This window comes from Amphibalanus amphitrite, unplaced genomic scaffold, assembly GCF_019059575.1.
Source record: "Amphibalanus amphitrite isolate SeventyFive unplaced genomic scaffold, NRLGWU_Aamphi_draft 000029F_arrow, whole genome shotgun sequence".
Classification (NCBI taxonomy): Eukaryota; Metazoa; Arthropoda; class Thecostraca; order Balanomorpha; family Balanidae; genus Amphibalanus; species Amphibalanus amphitrite.
The window spans coordinates 91,528-109,764 of record NW_024881525.1 but is presented as its reverse complement, the minus strand read 5'-3'; the positions used below and the strand labels follow the sequence as shown (position 1 = coordinate 109,764).

General features: G+C 48.0%; 1 protein-coding gene across 1 annotated transcript; it reads right to left on the bottom strand.

Moving 5' to 3' along the window:
* Nucleotides 1–2,445: 2,445 nt before the first annotated feature.
* On the bottom strand, nt 2,446–17,760 carry LOC122365946 (WD40 repeat-containing protein SMU1-like). The gene is made up of 12 exons (XM_043337628.1): nt 17,563–17,760; nt 7,794–7,860; nt 7,494–7,637; nt 7,253–7,367; nt 6,278–6,466; nt 5,943–6,059; nt 5,557–5,666; nt 5,038–5,261; nt 4,534–4,635; nt 4,168–4,360; nt 2,883–3,035; nt 2,446–2,697 (listed from the first exon to the last, which is right to left on the bottom strand). The coding sequence occupies exons 1-12, from the start codon at nt 17,586–17,588 to the stop codon at nt 2,599–2,601; spliced, it is 1,539 nt and encodes a 512-aa protein (XP_043193563.1). The 5' UTR covers nt 17,589–17,760; the 3' UTR covers nt 2,446–2,598.
* Between the last annotated feature and the right edge of the window lie 477 nt (nt 17,761–18,237).

Here is an 18,237-nt window from a genome sequence, read left to right as displayed (position 1 = left end):
AAAAATTATCACTGGTCACTTAAGGTCAGGTCGACATGTCAAGTTCAGTTATACGGCATACCTCTATCAAACTTTCCCTCTCGCCATTCTTGTAGCTTTTCTCCCATAACTTCGAAATTTGGTACACTGTATACCTAATGTATGGGGTTATACGTGTCAGCAATTCATTATTCTGAGGATTTACATCTATGATCTGGAGGCAGGTCAAATACGTGACCTCATCATTAGAAAATAATGAGAAATTAGAAAAAGCACGAATGCCTCCTGCTTTGAAAAAGTTCGTCAGAAACGTAAAATATCTTTGGAGCCATGACAAATCAGCTCATCATTGCCAGGGACAGGGTGCAACTTATGGCGAGTGATGACTCGAAAGGTCATTAGTGGAAATGTCCATCGATGACCACCAGCATTTTTTCTACAACTTTTGACGAAGACGCGGTAGAGCGATGACAGCACCTGGAAGGTGTTCATTGGTTCAATGTTCAGCTCAACAATACGGATCCATTCATATGCAGCAGGAGGTCCTTTTTCGATCAGGACATAACGTTGATCTGAGGTCGTTTTAACGTTAAATCTGAATGGTCAAATTTTAACTCATGTGACGCGTCTCAAAGAGATAAACACGGTGGTGACAAGACAACGTCAACACTTAACAATATGTAACTACCATACAAATTCACGGAATGTAAAGTTATTGCAAAGCAAATGTTTCGGCAGAATCTGTCCAGTTAGCTGTTTGCCTTCTATGGGCAAAACATAGACCTGAGATGAAATCTGATGCGAAGCTAGCGAAAGAGCGTTGAAAGAGCTATCGAATATGTTTTCTGCTTCACTGTAGCCCTTCTATTGGTGGGTTCCCAGTCGCTAACGTATAACGTATACTAAAGTACCGCTGAGGTATGCTTTCGATCCCTGATCGATCTAGAGGTTTGCGGAAAAAAGAGCATGCTGCCCGTGACGAGAGAAAGCCGATGATACCCATTTACAAGGTTTCGGATCATCTCAGGAATCAGGTCATCGCCAATAAGTAGGGAAACTCGGGACCTGCTAGAACTTTGCGAATGTCAGTTGTGATGGTTTTTCGAGGTTCTGCTTACGAATGTCATCTTAGTTTTGAACGAAGATGATGACTCCATGCATTTGGGGTAGATCAGGTCAGGTCAGATCGACCAGTACCTAATAGTGGATGACCACCACCGATTGCTTCCTAACATGTTATACATATGTATAAGCAACACAACTACTTCTTAAATGTTCAGATGGGCGCTAAGTTCAAAATCAGCTCCAAAAACTTTCCTATACCTAAATTAAAAGCATGTTATGAAAAGGTGAACCAAGGTCATCTTTATTTGAATCAGGGATATCAATTTATTTTTAAGTAGGTGATTAACTCGAGCGCACCGGAAGTTTCGTTGCAATCGGCTCCTTTTTGCGCGACTTCTTTGCGAAAGCCCGAGACGGTTCCATCTGACTCCCTTTCCCCTACATGTGCACTGCACAGCTAGTTGTGACGGTAACCATGGGGCTGAGGCTAGTATGTACCATGGGGCTGTAGTTTTGTAGTTAGGTACTGATCCGACGAATCGACTGCGACCATTTTTTTTTAAACGATCAGACGAACGCTCGGGGCAGTTTTAGCGCGTCCAATCTTTTGAGGGATAAAAAGGTACTATAGAATGGTGGCTACTTAAAAATATTGTTGTGCTGGTGTTCCCCGCCCTGCACAGCTAATTGAACTTTAGGTAATTGGCTAATTGGCTTTAGGGAGCTCTTGAAGCGATTCTGAGTCTGATGTATTTGTTGGTGTTGCTGACGCCTGCTTCACTGACATAAAAGCTAAAAAAGCATACTCAGCATCGCAAAAAGTGGGGGGGGGACGACACCCCCAGTTTTCAAGAGTGGGGGGGTCACGACCCCCCCGACCCCCCCGTCGGCGACGCCCCTGATATCCGGTCAATAACCGCTCGTAAGGCGTCGCGGGAATGGAAAGCGGGGAGTGTGATGCCGCTCTATTGAAAGGCTCGTTTATAGCGAAAATCTGACTGCTGAAAATTGATGCATCTATCCAGCAGAGTATATAGAACTTATAGACTATAGAGCATATAGCTATTCAGCTTTTCCGTTCACAAATATTAAATCAACGCCAACGTCGAACGCGCATCTTCAGCAACCCGTCGGTGCTTCCTTAGTCATTCAGATGCTGAATACTGCAAGCTGACGCAGCAAGTTTCCACTTTCTACATCGTATTGTTTGTCAACTGCTTTTGAGCACCATGGGCAAGTCAAATGTGGTTCAATCTACAATTCAATTTCTGTTTCCTATTTCCAGGTTCTTCGCAGAATTTTGTTCGTTCATTAGGGTTTATGGGCGCGTCGACTACGGTGGTCAACGCGCCCGTAAACCCTCGCGAATAAAGCTCAATCATCTAATATCAGAATGAAAGCTACAATGAAGCGACGATGTATTGACCACCATCCATTCACTGCGACGGCAGTGGACGCGGCCACCCAGCAGACACACACGAGCGGCCAGACTGCGCCGCCGGATACATGAAAATGATGAAGCACGGAACGGCGAAAAGGTCGAGACCGACGGTCTCACGGCTTCCAGAGCCGCAGCAGGCCGTCCTCGCTGAACGTGCAGATCAGGTTCTGGTGCGGGTGGTGTGTCACGTTGATGACGTCCTTCTCATGAACCTGCCCGTCGAGGAAAAGGGAACACGAAAGTTCAGATGGGTTAAAGAAACTGACTTCGGTCATTGGGCTGGGAGCATTTCGGAGTTTCACGGACTGCTGTCCAATTACCCGATAACCTGCTAAATTATTCGAGATCGACAGTCGACACAACCTTTTTTGGTATGACAGGATAGATCTATACTCACGTTCAATGTTCGCTCCAGCTTGCCGGAGGTAGTGGACAGACAATAGAGCACGAGATCCTCTCCGACTGCGTAGATCCAGTCGCCGCGCGGGGATACCACCGAACACACCAGGTCGCCGCCCTCCCGCTTACCGGTACTGAATGAGCGCACCGTCTGAAAGGGGCAGGGGAACAGTAAGCCGATATCTTCAATTGATAAACAAAACAGCGATATTTTTTGTAAGATCGTTAAAAAAAAAACAGTGGAAATCATTCTACTGACGCGTAGCTGAGTGATCCCATTAAAGTGCAAAAAAAAACTCCAAATTAGTCGCTGTTGAGTTGGCTAGCTAAGCAACATCTCTGAGCCAAGCAACCGTGAAGGGCAGCAACCGTAAAAGCCAGAAGCCCGCCGGTAATCCCCAAACAAGGAATGGACATTTTAACTATTAATGTGCTCTATTACACACAGAGTTTGTACCAAACCGGAACCCGTCACGAATTTCCGGCACCTATTAGGATATTAACGTTACAAGTCAGATAACCAAAGGCAGACACCACTGACAAGAAACTGTATAAAGACAGCACGCCGGCATCAACTGACATTTCTATCGGTCACATACCGTGCGTCGGTACATAGTGGGGTGTCACGTCGAAGGCACGTGAGCACGTGCCGGATGTCACGCACCGGCCATGGGCGCGAGCATGTCGGTCACGTGTTGAAAACTCAGCCCCAATTGGCTGTTGACAGCGCAAAATCCGCCTATACGGTATAACTACCTGCTTACCTCGGGACTCTGTATTGGGGACTCGGGGCGGCAAATACCTCCATAGTTCGAGTTGGCAACTCGTGCAGGATTTCCAAATGACGCAGTGCACGAACATCGATATTTATGGTAAAGGCAAAGACGTCATTATTCATCGCATATTTATACGAGTATGCAGCCTTACTTTCCCTACCTTTTCCTACCGTTTTAGAGCACTATTCATAGATTCGGTACCGCTAATAGGGAGTGGCCAGTGTTGAGTTGGAAAAAGGCGTGCTCTAGTTTCACCGTTTTGTTGCTAAGGACACGACGTCACAGGCACGAATAACCAGCGCGGGTAAGGCAGGTATGATTTCAGTAGCACAAACATCTTTCCTACTAAGTGACTATTGCACTTGGTAACTTCAACAAGTAAACCGACCAAAAACTCCAGTAAGCTCCACCGTACCGTAAAAAAAGACAACTAGGCCGAGTTTCTGGCTCCAGTCAGCGCCTAATGAAGGGACTCGCCTTCCAACCAGCAGCGTCGGGATAACCCACCTGTCCAGTCATGTTCATGATAACGATGGTGCTGGAGCGGTTGCAGACGACAAAGTGCTCCGGGTTCTTGGGCAGGAGTGAGACATTGTTGACGTGGCACTCCTCGCCACTGACGCCACCCAAGGGCTTCAGCGTGTTGATGCACTCGGTGGTCTTTACGTTCCAGATTTTCACCGTGCCGTCCGAAGAGGCACTGCCGGAGGGCAAAAGAAACTTACATGACACACTATATCGCACAAAGTTGCCCTAGAGAGCTTAGCGTTGACGAGAAATAAGCCTACACGGCTAATTCGTTTTAATGTTGAAGCGTCCGGCCTCACAAACTGACAGTGCCGACATGCAGTGAGTACTGAGTGACGTCCTCACCTGATGATGCTGTGGCCGTCGACGCTGAAGGTGGCGCTGTTGACGAACGAGGTGTGTCCCCGGAACTCCTTCAGCGTCTTACCAGACTTCAGACCGTGAATACTGCCGACGAAAACAAACAATGTGGTCGTGAGGTGTCGGCAACAAATGCACGCGTGTGGTTCATGAGTCAACGCTTATGCTTGCAGTCCTTGTCACGAGCCTAAACATACGCTAGCACGAAATGCACCAAAGGCAGCAGCAATGAAAGGTCTTGTACGCTCAGAGCACTTTCATTCATTCGTTTATTCATTCATCCATCAATTAATTAATTAATTAATTAATTAATTAATTAATTAATTCATTCATTCATTGAATCTGAATGATTCATTCATTCATCCATTCATAAACATTAACGCAAAAATGCTTGCGTATTAAGTTACCTCGAAACGTTCAATACCAATCAAGCAGTCGGCGACCTCCCTGACCGACACCCTCCCGCTCCCAAAGCACCCCGCCACTGACCGAATGGTGTTATCGAAGGACGTGCTCAGCAGCTGACTGTTGTCCCGCGAGAACTGCATGCTGGTCACGCCCTTGGTGTGGGCGCGCTCGAACTTGCGCAGACACTGGCCGGTGGTCACCTTCCACACCTTGATGCGTCCCTCCTGGCTGCCCGAGGCGAGCATCTCCGAGTCGCGGCTGAACGCCAGCGACAGACACGCCTCCTCCATCAGCATAAAGTTGTCCTGTCGATACGGGCAGAGGCGGGTGGGGTCGGTGCCACGGGAAAATAATTACACTGCTTCAGTGAGCGGATCGAGACAGGAAACAGATCTCGGAAGAACCTGGCATAGCTAGACACAGAAAACACTAGCGGATCAATGTTTTGAACTGTCAGAAACCGACGATCAAAAAAAGAACAATTACTGTGCGCCTCACAAAAGTCTCGCACATCATTTCTGCTCATCAGTCATGATGATGCTACGTTTCAGACACATTGTACACGACAAAGGCGCGCAGGCAGTCCACCCGTCGACTCACCTGGGCCTGGTACTTGAGATCCTTCCTGATCTTTCCCGTGGTGAAGTTCCAGACCTCGATGAAGCCGTCTACTGTGCCGGTCACCAGGTACTGGCCGTCCGGCGAAAACGCTGCACGAAACAGACACAGAGTCAGCTCACCCATGGATGAGATAATAAAAATATAGGGCCCCAGAATTAAGCACCACCTAAGGGATGCACGAAAGTGCAGCAGTGTTTCCATCATACATACGATACCCCCAAGGCGAAATTTATGCAAAGAAGACATCCCCAAACACACACAGGTAGAACAATAAGATAGCATGACACAAGCAAAAACAAAAAAGAAACAAGAACAAAAACATTGCTAGTAGGCCAAAACCGTCGGTCAAGTTACGCAATACGCACCAGCACATTCTGGGTGGTTCTTTCGGAACTTGATCTGTTTGGAGAGCTGTGTGGGGTAGGTTTCGTCTTCCTGTTCCCTGATGGCTGCCTTACCACGGAACAAATCGATCTGGGTACCTGGGAGCAAAACAGACGAGGTGAATGAGACATCTACTTACACGTTTGCGAAAAGCGTTTGTGACCGAGATTACACCATAACAAAAGCAATAAATCGGCATTTTCACTAGGTGCTGACTGACGACTATCAAAAACTGCCAACATTGAGCGTGAGCCAGCGATCTGCTCTCCTGCCATATGACACAGCACACAAACACAGGCCGGGCCGACTCGCCTACCTGGAGGCAGGAGACCCTGATGCTGCTGCCACTTGAGCGCCTGTCCGAGCAGCGCCAGTAGACGACTGGGCGGTACCACCGACACCTCGCCGGCCAGCGCCTGCGCAATCGCCGCCCGCCGGCGCTCCTTGCTCGAGCCGTCCGGGTACGCCTCGCGCGGGTCGAAGTAGGACCGAGCCAGCAGGTTCTCTGTGGAGTGTGAACAGGCGTGTACAGATTTCAGAGCAAGGCGGTAGGTGGCGCAAACGGTCACTACTCAACTGTCGCTAGATTTCAGGGTAAGACGGTAGGTGACTGACTGTGTATACTCCAAGCCCTGCGAGTCTAGGAGTTCTCTGGGAGTGCAGGCCAGGGGTGGGAGGCAGGTGGCGCACACGGCCTCCGGGTGTCAGAGGAAGAGTTGTGTGGGACCAGATCACGGATGGGTGACAGGTGGTGCACAAGGTTACCAGGGCCCTGTTTCACCGGTGATAGCAGCACGCTTCTATTCCATTTCGCGAGCTGACGTCACACTTCTGGTAGTGTTGGAGGAACAGGCTTGTTGACGTCTCCATGGAAACCCAATTTGACACGTGTAATAGCAGCGTGCTGCTATCACCGGTGAAACAGGGCCCAGGTGTCAGCACAGGACAGGAGGGACACAGGTGGCACTCGTATCGCGCTACAGCACTTAACGCACGGGATCGGCATAACAGAGGCGTGATGAAATTGAAAGCCATTTGTTGGTGGAAATTCTGCTCATGATCAGTACCTAAAGCTCTTTGGAATAGGTCACGATATCCTATGGGCTATCATGGCCAAATAAAAATATCATTCTTTTGTTCAACATACAACATGAAACACGCTGGAAAAAATCAACACTAACAAATATCATTGAGATATTGACGAATGAAGTTAGCATGAGATGTTGGCGAAAGAAGTTAGCATGCCTTCAGTTGCAGTAGCACGCCACAGGAGCTAACCGCGGTCACCTACCGAGGTGGACGTATCGGTCAGCCTCCTGCTGCTTCAGCATGATCATGGGGTCGGTGTTCCGCAGCAGGGAGCGGGCGGCGCCCAGCTCGCGCAGCTCAATCAGCTCCAACACTACCTGAGGCAGGAGGGGAGTAGAACAGTCAGAACCGGAAGCTGGCAATCAGACTGTGATGCTGACAAGAAAATCATAAACTGAGCTTAAACATCGGCAAGGCGTTCACAATAGCAAGTGGCAGCAAACCTGTTCGTATAGATCGATGAGTTTCTTGTCTGGCAGTTTGAGCGACTGAATCGCTTTGAGCACAGTGTCCCAGTGGCCATTGTTGATGTCGGCGACAAAACTGTCCACCGAGTCGACGGTGTTGAGCGAGGTAGTGGTCTCTTCCTGTTGGAAAAGCACAAACAAAGTCGGCAAACAAGCTTGCACAAGGTAAAATAAGTCAAATTAGCAAATCAAACATGTGAAACAAAACATGAAACATCAAGAAATATCATAAGATAGTGGTATGCAAAAAGAATGTTATTTGATACAAAAGCATACCTGTAGAGTTTGCAATGTTCTCATAAGATTGTTCTCCTTCAGGTATTGCTGAATCAACCGGACCACGCTGCAACAAAATCAACAATGGTCAGTCAATCGCTTGTCTTAACCATAATTGTGATTACAGGGCTTGCAACTCCGATTCTGTCCAAGATAGTTTTACCGCCAAATTTGGTGAAGATTTCCTATGACTAGTTCAACTATGGAACCGTAACAGAAAGCCTGCCCTGGAAATGCATTCAATGCCTATTGCCTAGCACTCCGTGAATTGGTCCCATGAAGCACCTGCCAATGGGCCACCAGGGCCCTGTTTCACCGGTGATAGCAGCACGCTGCTTTTACACGTGTCAAATTGGGTTTCCATGGAAACATCAACAGGCCCATTGCTCCAACACTACCGCAAGTGTGACGTCAGCTCGCGCAATTTGATAGCAGCGTGGTAGCAGCGTCCAGTGAAACACCGCCCAGGGCAGGACATGATAGAGTGAACACAGGTAAAAGTTAATAACAAGGACTTTTGGGTTGAAAAATTACAGTCCAAGAGACAGAGTATGTAGAGTACAAGATGAAGAGACATTATCACATTAGTCATGAAAGACATGCAATGCTCAGCCAATAAAGTGCTGGTTCAGTATGGTTACACTCAGGGATGCCGAGCCGGAGCCGGAGCCGGAGCCGGAGCCGGAGCAGGAGCCGCCGGAGCCGGCACATTTTGCCCGGAGCCGGAGCCGCCATGACATTTCACCCGGAGACAGACCCGGAGCCGGAGCCGATTTTTTTTTCTCTGAAGCCGGAACCGGAGCCGGAGCTGTCTGAAATTTCCACGGCTCCGCATCCGGCCTACGCATGGGGATGTACAGAGTCGGAGCCGGAGCCGCCGAAGCCGGACCATTTTACTCGGAGCCGGAGCCGGAGCCGCCATGACATTTCACCCGGAGCCAGAGCCGATTTTTTTCTCCGAAGCCGGAGACGTCTGAAATTTTCACGGCTCCGCATCCCTGGTTACACTAAAATGTAGAGTGTTAAGTCTAGTTTTGCAAACATGGTTCCTTTTTCGTTCCATGCAGTTCCTGAAGCTTTTATCCTCAGATCTCATTAACAAAATTATAACTTTGTGTGGTGCTGTGACCAGTTTCAATAAAACATCCTGATCACCTAACTGCTTGCCCATCAGATTTGATCCTCCAGGATACACTAAAAATGATCATTCTGGCATATTCTGTTTGCTAGCTATGAGTTCCCTAAGGGAAAGGATAAGTGCATCACAGGCAATGCAGATCCATGTCATCCTCATTGGCATACACAACTGGCACAGCCACTAGTCTGTGGGCCAACATCCACACTATTTATTGCATAGACATCACTGCAAGAGGTGTGCCACTGCAAGACATCACAATCCTTTTGCAGTTTGGCTCTGATATCACAACAATAGGGCATGCATGATACAGTACACCTGACCCTGACAACAATAGGGCATGCCTGATACAGTGCACCTGACATTGGCACAGAAACTTCATTTTTATGAGGATCCTTTGATTTCAGTAAGTGTTTAGCTACACAGATCAATCAAAGATGGCAACTTGACATTGAAAAGCACTGCAAGATTGCATACAAATATAGGCTGAAGGGTGCAAAACAGATGTGATGTGCTCATGGAAATAATCTAATTCTGATTATAAATTGCAATTGTCCAGTCCAGACTACAGAAAAAGCAAACATTTGGTGAAATCCTCCTTTTGTACCCCAGGCTCAAAAATGATAAAAAACCACACCATATTGTCAAAAACCATATATCAAACTGGAAAATGTTCAAATGATCATTTACTCCTTAAGAAGCAGCAGTGTCCCAAAATAATATTTTGGCTTGGGTGACAGAGGGGAATATTCCTCACTGCAAAGAGGGCTGAGAGTCAAAAATTGTGAGTCAAAATGGCATGCAGAAGAGTGGAAAACAGGGATTATCAATATAAATGCGAGTGCTCTAGGATGGGGGGAACTGGTTTATAAGATTGGTAATTGAAGGAAATATGAAAGTTGTTAAAAGCAAGCCAGAAAGTACACATGCAACTGTTTTTTATGGGTAAAATTGGGAATGAAAAAATGTTCTGGAAAATTGAAGGTAAGAGTGGTAAATAAGTTTCATTTGGATGACATTTCTCAACCAAATTGGCAATTTTTGAGACACTGAGAAGCAGGTACACTACAAGCAGAAATGATGAGTACAAACATAATCTAGCCAGACCAAACCTTACCTAGCATACCCTCACCTTAACCTGAATCAATGGGTGGTTGATTGTAATTTATTATGTTTTTGTGTTAAAAGCATCAAAGTATTAATATGTGATCTCACTTTTTAAGCTTAGAAGGATGTGTCCTTTCCTTTCATGTTGTTATTTTGCCAAGTTGTTCAGTTTTTAGATGGTGCAAAAAGAGGAAATGACCATGACACTGACAACATGGAAAATTTTCAGAGAATGTTAAAAAGGATTCATGGGGTTGCCCTTTGGTCAAATGGCATCAAACATCTGCTTCTTCTGACAATAAAATATAGAGTAACTTCCTCCTTTCAGGAAAGACATAAATAGACCTAAGAAATGTAACGGAAGTTAGCAGGGATTCAGCAGGGGTTCAGCAGGGATTCAGCAGGGATCGACGGCCCCTACGATTTCGCTGAATTTTGGTGGAGAGGTGCAGAATGGTGTCCTCTATCGAAAATCCTAGTGCCAAAATGCGGGGAATCCATCAGGGGGGCCACAAATCCCAAAAAACAGTATGCCCTCAGGGCACAATCGACGAACTTTGAAAAACCTACTTCTAGCCGTCAAAACAGCTAAAAATGCACGTCATTCGAAAGAGGACAAAATTTTACGTACAACGGTACCAAATTTAGGGGGCTAGCACCCCCCTGAACCGAACAAAACAGCTTCAAATATATGGGCCCGGGAGTATGTCCTCGGGGCATAAATAAACGTTTTCAACAATTTCAGGCCTATAATTCATCGACAAAATCCAGCAATATGCACATCATTGGAAAGAGCGTAACTTCCCAAACAAAAAACCCAAGTAACATTTTTCGATGGGGCCCACCTGGGGCCCACAGGACCCAATTGAAATTTGGGGCCCAATGGGGCGGCCCCTACGATTTTCTTCAAAATTTGCACAGACACTCTCCTGGGCCCCCTCTTCAATCTGGCTGAAGAAACCTACCTGGGAATCCAAAGGAAGGGGCCCAAAGAGGGCCCCAAAGAGGCCCTTTCTAAGTATTGCCCCTAATTTCGCGACCAACCCCGGCAAAATGCACATCATTGGAAAGAGCGTAATTTCCCAAACAAAAAACCCAAGTAACATTTTTCGATGGGGCCCACCTGGGGCCCACAGGACCCAATTGAAATTTGGGGCCCAATGGGGCGGCCCTTACGATTTTCTTCGAAATTTGCACAGACACTCTCCTGGGCCCCCTCTTCAATCTGGCTGAAGAAACCTACCGGGGAATCCAAAGGAAGGGGCCCAAAGAGGGCCCCAAAGAGGCCCTTTCTAAGTATTGCCCCTAATTTCGCGACCAACCCCCGCAATATGCACATCATTGGAAAGAGCGTAATTTCCCAAACAAAAAACCCAAGTAACATTTTTCGATGGGGCCCACCTGGGGCCCACAGGACCCAATTGAAATTTCGGGCCCAATGGGGCGGCCCCTACGATTTTCTTCAAAATTTGCACAGACACTCTCCTGGGCCCCCTCTTCAATCTGGCTGAAGAAACCTACCGGGGAATCCAAAGGAAGGGGCCCAAAGAGGGCCCCAAAGAGGCCCTTTCTAAGTATTGCCCCTAATTTCGCGACCAATCCCGGCAATATGCACATCATTGGAAAGAGCGTAATTTCCCAAACAAAAAACCCAAGTAACATTTTTCGATGGGGCCCACCTGGGGCCCACGGGACCCAATTGAAATTTGGGGCCCAATGGGGCGGCCCCTACGATTTTCTTCAAAATTTGCACAGACACTCTCCTGGGCCCCCTCTTCAATCTGGCTGAAGAAACCTACCGGGGAATCCAAAGGAAGGGGCCCAAAGAGGGCCCCAAAGAGGCCCTTTCTAAGTATTGCCCCTAATTTCGCGACCAACCCCGGCAATATGCACATCATTGGAAAGAGCGTAATTTCCCAAACAAAAAACCCAAGTAACATTTTTCGATGGGGCCCACCTGGGGCCCACAGGACCCAATTGAAATTTTGGGCCCAATGGGGCGGCCCCTACGATTTTCTTCAAAATTTGCACAGACACTCTCCTGGGCCCCCTCTTCAATCTGGCTGAAGAAACCTACCGGGGAATCCAAAGGAAGGGGCCCAAAGAGGGCCCCAAAGAGGCCCTTTCTAAGTATTGCCCCTAATTTCGCGACCAACCCCGGCAATATGCACATCATTGGAAAGAGCGTAATTTCCCAAAAAAAAAAAAACAAGTAACATTTTTCGATGGGGCCCACCTGGGGCCCACGGGACCCAATTGAAATTTGGGGCCCAATACTTAGAAAGGGTCTCTTTGGGGCCCTCTTTGGGCCCCTTCCTTTGGATTCCCCGGTAGGTTTCTTCAGCCAGATTGAAGAGGGGGCCCAGGAGAGTGTCTGTGCAAATTTTGAAGAAAATCGTAGGGGCCGCACCATTGGGCCCCAAATTTCAATTGGGTCCCGTGGGCCCCAGGTGGGCCCCATCGAAAAATGTTACTTGGGTTTTTTGTTTGGGAAATTACGTTCTTTCCAATGATGTGCATATTGCCGGGGGTTGGTCGCGAAATTAGGGGCAATACTTAGAAAGGGCCTCTTTGGGGCCCTCATTGGGCCCCTTCCTTTGGATTCCCCGGTAGGTTTCTTCAGCCAGATTGAAGAGGGGGCCCAGGAGAGTGTCTGTGCAAATTTTGAAGAAAATCGTAGGGGCCGCCCCATTGGGCCATAAATTTCAATTGGGTCCTGTGGGCCCCAGGTGGGCCCCATCGAAAAACGTTACTTGGGTTTTTTGTTTGGGAATTTACGCTCTTTCCAATGATGTGCATATTGCCGGGGTTTGTCGCGAAATTAGGGGCAATACTTAGAAAGGGCCTCTTTGGGGCCCTTTTTGGGCCCCTTCCTTTGGATTCCCCGGTAGGTTTCTTCAGCCAGATTGAAGAGGGGACCCAGGAGAGTGTCTGTGCAAAATTTGAAGAAAATCGTAGGGGCCGCCCCATTGGGCCCCAAATTTCAATTGGGTCCCGTGGGCCCCAGGTGGGCCCCATCGAAAAATGTTACTTGGGTTTTTTGTTTGGGAAATTACGCTCTTTCCAATGATGTGCATATTGCCGGGGTTGGTCGCGAAATTAGGGGCAATACTTAGAAAGGGCCTCTTTGGGGCCCTCTTTGGGCCCCTTCCTTTGGATTCCCCGGTAGGTTTCTTCAGCCAGATTGAAGAGGGGACCCAGGAGAGTGTCTGTGCAAATTTTGAAGAAAATCGTAGGGGCCGCCCCATTGGGCCCCAAATTTCAATTGGGTCCTGTGGGCCCCAGGTGGGCCCCATCGAAAAATGTTACTTGGGTTTTTTGTTTGGGAAATTACGCTCTTTCCAATTATGTGCATATTGCCGGGGTTGGTCGCGAAATTAGGGGCAATACTTAGAAAGGGCCTCTTTGGGGCCCTCTTTGGGCCCCTTCCTTTGGATTCCCAGGTAGGTTTCTTCAGCCAGATTGAAGAGGGGGCCCAGGAGAGTGTCTGTGCAAATTTTGAAGAAAATCGTAGGGGCAGCCCCATTGGGCCCCAAATTTCAATTGGGTCCTGTGGGCCCCAGTTGGGCCCCATCGAAAAATGTTACTTGGGTTTTTTGTTTGGGAAATTACGCTCTTTCCAATGATGTGCATATTGCCGGGGTTGGTCGCGAAATTAGGGCAATACTTAGGAAGGGCCTTTTTGGGGCCCTCTTTAGTCTTTGGGCCCTTCCTTTGGATTCCCCGGTAGGTTTCTTCAGCCAGATTGAAGAGGGGGCCCAGGAGAGTGTCTGTGCAAATTTTGAAGAAAATCGTAGGGGCCGCCCCATTGGGCCCCAAATTTCAATTGGGTTCTGTGGGCCCCAGGTGGGCCCCATCGAAAAATGTTACTTGAGTTTTTTGTTTGGGAATTTACGCTCTTTCCAATGATGTGCATATTGCCGGGGTTTGTCGCGAAATTAGGGGCAATACTTAGAAAGGGCCTCGTTGGGGCCCTCTTTGGGCCCCTTCCTTTGGATTCCCCGGTAGGTTTCTTCAGCCAGATTGAAGAGGGGACCCAGGAGAGTGTCTGTGCGAAATTTGAAGAAAATCGTAGGGGCCGCCCCATTGGGCCCCAAATTTCAATTGGGTCCCGTGGGCCCCAGGTGGGCCCAATCGAAAAATGTTACTTGGGTTTTTTGTTTGGGAAATTACGCTCTTTCCAATGATGTGCATATTGCCGGGGTTGGTCGCGAAATTAGGGGCAATACTTAGAAAGGGCCTCTTTGGGGCCCTCTTTGGGCCCCTTCCTTTGGATTCCCCGGTAGGTTTCTTCAGCCAGATTGAAGAGGGGACCCAGGAGAGTGTCTGTGCAAATTTTGAAGAAAATCGTAGGGGCCGCCCCATTGGGCCCCAAATTTCAATTGGGTCCTGTGGGCCCCAGGTGGGCCCCATCGAAAAATGTTACTTGGGTTTTTTGTTTGGGAAATTACGCTCTTTCCAATGATGTGCATATTGCCGGGGTTGGTCGCGAAATTAGGGGCAATACTTAGAAAGGGCCTCTTTGGGGCCCTCTTTGGGCCCCTTCCTTTGGATTCCCCGGTAGGTTTCTTCAGCCAGATTGAAGAGGGGGCCCAGGAGAGTGTCTGTGCAAATTTTGAAGAAAATCGTAGGGGCCGCCCCATTGGGCCCCAAATTTCAATTGGGTCCTGTGGGCCCCAGCTGGGCCCCATCGAAAAATGTTACTTGGGTTTTTTGTTTGGGAAATTACGCTCTTTCCAATGATGTGCATATTGCCGGGGTTGGTTGTGAAATTAGGGGCAATACTTAGAAAGGGCCTCTTTGGGGCCCTCTTTGGGCCCCTTCCTTTGGATTCCCCGGTAGGTTTCTTCAGCCAGATTGAAGAGGGGGCCCAGGAGAGTGTCTGTGCAAATTTTGAAGAAAATCGTAGGGGCCGCCCCATTGGGCCCCAAATTTCAATTGGGTCCTGTGGGCCCCAGGTGGGCCCCATCGAAAAATGTTACTTGGGTTTTTTGTTTGGGAAATTACGCTCTTTCCAATGATGTGCATATTGCCGGGGTTGGTCGCGAGATTAGGGGCAATACTTAGAAAGGGCCTCTTTGGGGCCCTCTTTGGGCCGCTTCCTTTGGATTCCCCGGTAGGTTTCTTCAGCCAGATTAAAGAGGGGGCCCAGGAGAGTGTCTGTGCAAATTTTGAAGAAAATCGTAGGGGCCGCCCCATTGGGCCCCAAATTTCAATTGGGTCCTGTGGGCCCCAGGTGGGCCCCATCGAAAAATGTTACTTGGGTTTTTTGTTTGGGAAATTACGCTCTTTCCAATGATGTGCATATTGCGGGGGTTGGTCGCGAAATTAGGGGCAATACTTAGAAAGGGCCTCTTTGGGGCCCTCTTTGGGCCCCTTCCTTTGGATTCCCCGGTAGGTTTCTTCAGCCAGATTGAAGAGGGGACCCAGGAGAGTGTCTGTGCAAATTTTGAAGAAAATCGTAGGGGCCGCCCCATTGGGCCCCAAATTTCAATTGGGTCCTGTGGACTCCAGGTGGGCCCCATCGAAAAATGTTACTTGGGTTTTTTGTTTGGGAAATTACGCTCTTTCCAATGATGTGCATATTGCCGGGGTTGGTCGCGAAATTAGGGGCAATACTTAGAAAGGGCCTCTTTGGGGCCCTCTTTGGGCCCCTTCCTTTGGATTCCCCGGTAGGTTTCTTCAGCCAGATTGAAGAGGGGGCCCAGGAGAGTGTCTGTGCAAATTTTGAAGAAAATCGTAGGGGCCGCCCCATTGGGCCCCAAATTTCAATTGGGTCCCGTGGGCCCCAGGTGGGCCCCATCGAAAAATGTTACTTGGGTTTTTTGTTTGGGAAATTACGCTCTTTCCAATGATGTGCATATTGCCGGGATTGGTCGCGAAATTAGGGGCAATACTTAGAAAGGGCCTCTTTGGGGCCCTCTTTGGGCCCCTTCCTTTGGATTCCCCGGTAGGTTTCTTCAGCCAGATTGAAGAGGGGGCCCAGGAGAGTGTCTGTGCAAATTTTGAAGAAAATCGTAGGGGCCGCCCCATTGGGCCCGAAATTTCAATTGGGTCCTGTGGGCCCCAGGTGGGCCCCATCGAAAAATGTTACTTGGGTTTTTTGTTTGGGAAATTACGCTCTTTCCAATGATGTGCATATTGCGGGGGTTGGTCGCGAAATTAGGGGCAATACTTAGAAAGGGCCTCTTTGGGGCCCTCTTTGGGCCCCTTCCTTTGGATTCCCCGGTAGGTTTCTTCAGCCAGATTGAAGAGGGGGCCCAGGAGAGTGTCTGTGCAAATTTCGAAGAAAATCGTAAGGGCCGCCCCATTGGGCCCCAAATTTCAATTGGGTCCTGTGGGCCCCAGGTGGGCCCCATCGAAAAATGTTACTTGGGTTTTTTGTTTGGGAAATTACGCTCTTTCCAATGATGTGCATTTTGCCGGGGTTGGTCGCGAAATTAGGGGCAATACTTAGAAAGGGCCTCTTTGGGGCCCTCTTTGGGCCCCTTCCTTTGGATTCCCAGGTAGGTTTCTTCAGCCAGATTGAAGAGGGGGCCCAGGAGAGTGTCTGTGCAAATTTTGAAGAAAATCGTAGGGGCCGCCCCATTGGGCCCCAAATTTCAATTGGGTCCTGTGGGCCCCAGGTGGGCCCCATCGAAAAATGTTACTTGGGTTTTTTGTTTGGGAAGTTACGCTCTTTCCAATGATGTGCATATTGCTGGATTTTGTCGATGAATTATAGGCCTGAAATTGTTGAAAACGTTTATTTATGCCCCGAGGACATACTCCCGGGCCCATATATTTGAAGCTGTTTTGTTCGGTTCAGGGGGGTGCTAGCCCCCTAAATTTGGTACCGTTGTACGTAAAATTTTGTCCTCTTTCGAATGACGTGCATTTTTAGCTGTTTTGACGGCTAGAAGTAGGTTTTTCAAAGTTCGTCGATTGTGCCCTGAGGGCATACTGTTTTTTGGGATTTGTGGCCCCCCTGATGGATTCCCCGCATTTTGGCACTAGGATTTTCGATAGAGGACACCATTCTGCACCTCTCCACCAAAATTCAGCGAAATCGTAGGGGCCGTCGATCCCTGCTGAATCCCTGCTGAGCCCCTGCTGAATCCCTGCTAACTTCCGTTACATACCTAAGAATGCCTTTCCTAAAAACAGGGGCGCTCAAACTCCTTTTTAGCGGGTTAGCAAATGTTTCACAATGGAATATTGGCCTTAAATTTCCAGTACTCTCATGTTGTTGTTGTTAAGTGGGCATTATTCTATAATCACAAACATACATTAGTTCCTAAAAGAAGTTACCAAAAATAAAATAAAACCCAATTACAATGCTGAACGATAGCGTCATATTTTGGAACAAGAGCGCCGTATAAGCACCACTACCTCTACCGAATCAGCTGGATGCATTCTACTGCTAAAAAATAATCCGATTCAACCAATGAACATGCGATGCCGGGTTCTACGAGAATACAGCTCAATCGACTTCGGTAGAGTTGAAATAGCCCGAAATGAGCCGAAAATCAGAATTGAAATACTCACTCAGCAGACTCAATTTCAATCGCCATTGCTGTACCACTTAACCTTGTTGTTGCATATAAGGTTACAAAACAAACTTGATCAGTTATAAAAGGCAAATATCACTATGCCATTAGAAAATGCACCTACGCGCAACAACAAACAACCGGCAGATCCAATCAAGCCAAGGTAAATGAAATTCTTCTTCATATGTTCATAAAACAGCCACAGGGATCTAGTGACGTCATCATTATTACCCTTCTCATTGGATGATTTGTTGAACGTCATTCTTATTTATCATACATTACTATGCATTTGAATACATTGCATACATAAGCGTTTATGGTTCTTTTATCCAACTACAACATAGGTTAGGTACCGGCCAGGATATATGAATGCCCACATTAATGCAAGATTATCTCTGTCTTTCTTTTTGGGCCGCACTGAGGAAAAAAGTTGTTTAAAAATATTTTGGCTGACCTTCGAAGCGCTTTTCTGTGGAAAAATGACGGGACCTTTGTGTATGTTATAGCCTGGGCACTTCTGAAAGTGCTCTTTTAAAACTCTGTCTCTGCAGGTCCTTTCTTCCGTCTTATGACCAAAATGACCTCTCCTAAATCCGCAACCCAGTAAACATGCCGACGTCGGCCCGACGTCGGGCCGAGGCTCGGCCCGACGTCGGCCCGAAGTCGGTTCAAC

Excerpts from the sequence above, each read along its gene's own strand:
- LOC122365946 (XM_043337628.1), bottom strand. The coding sequence starts at position 17,588 with ATGGCGATTGAAATTGAGTCTGCTGA. Across the intron at positions 7,368-7,493 it reads TCATCGATCTATACGAACAG|GTAGTGTTGGAGCTGATTGA; the intron begins GTTTGCTGCCAC and ends CTCCTGCCTCAG. Across the intron at positions 6,060-6,277 it reads TCAGGGTCTCCTGCCTCCAG|GTACCCAGATCGATTTGTTC; the intron begins GTAGGCGAGTCG and ends TTTTGCTCCCAG.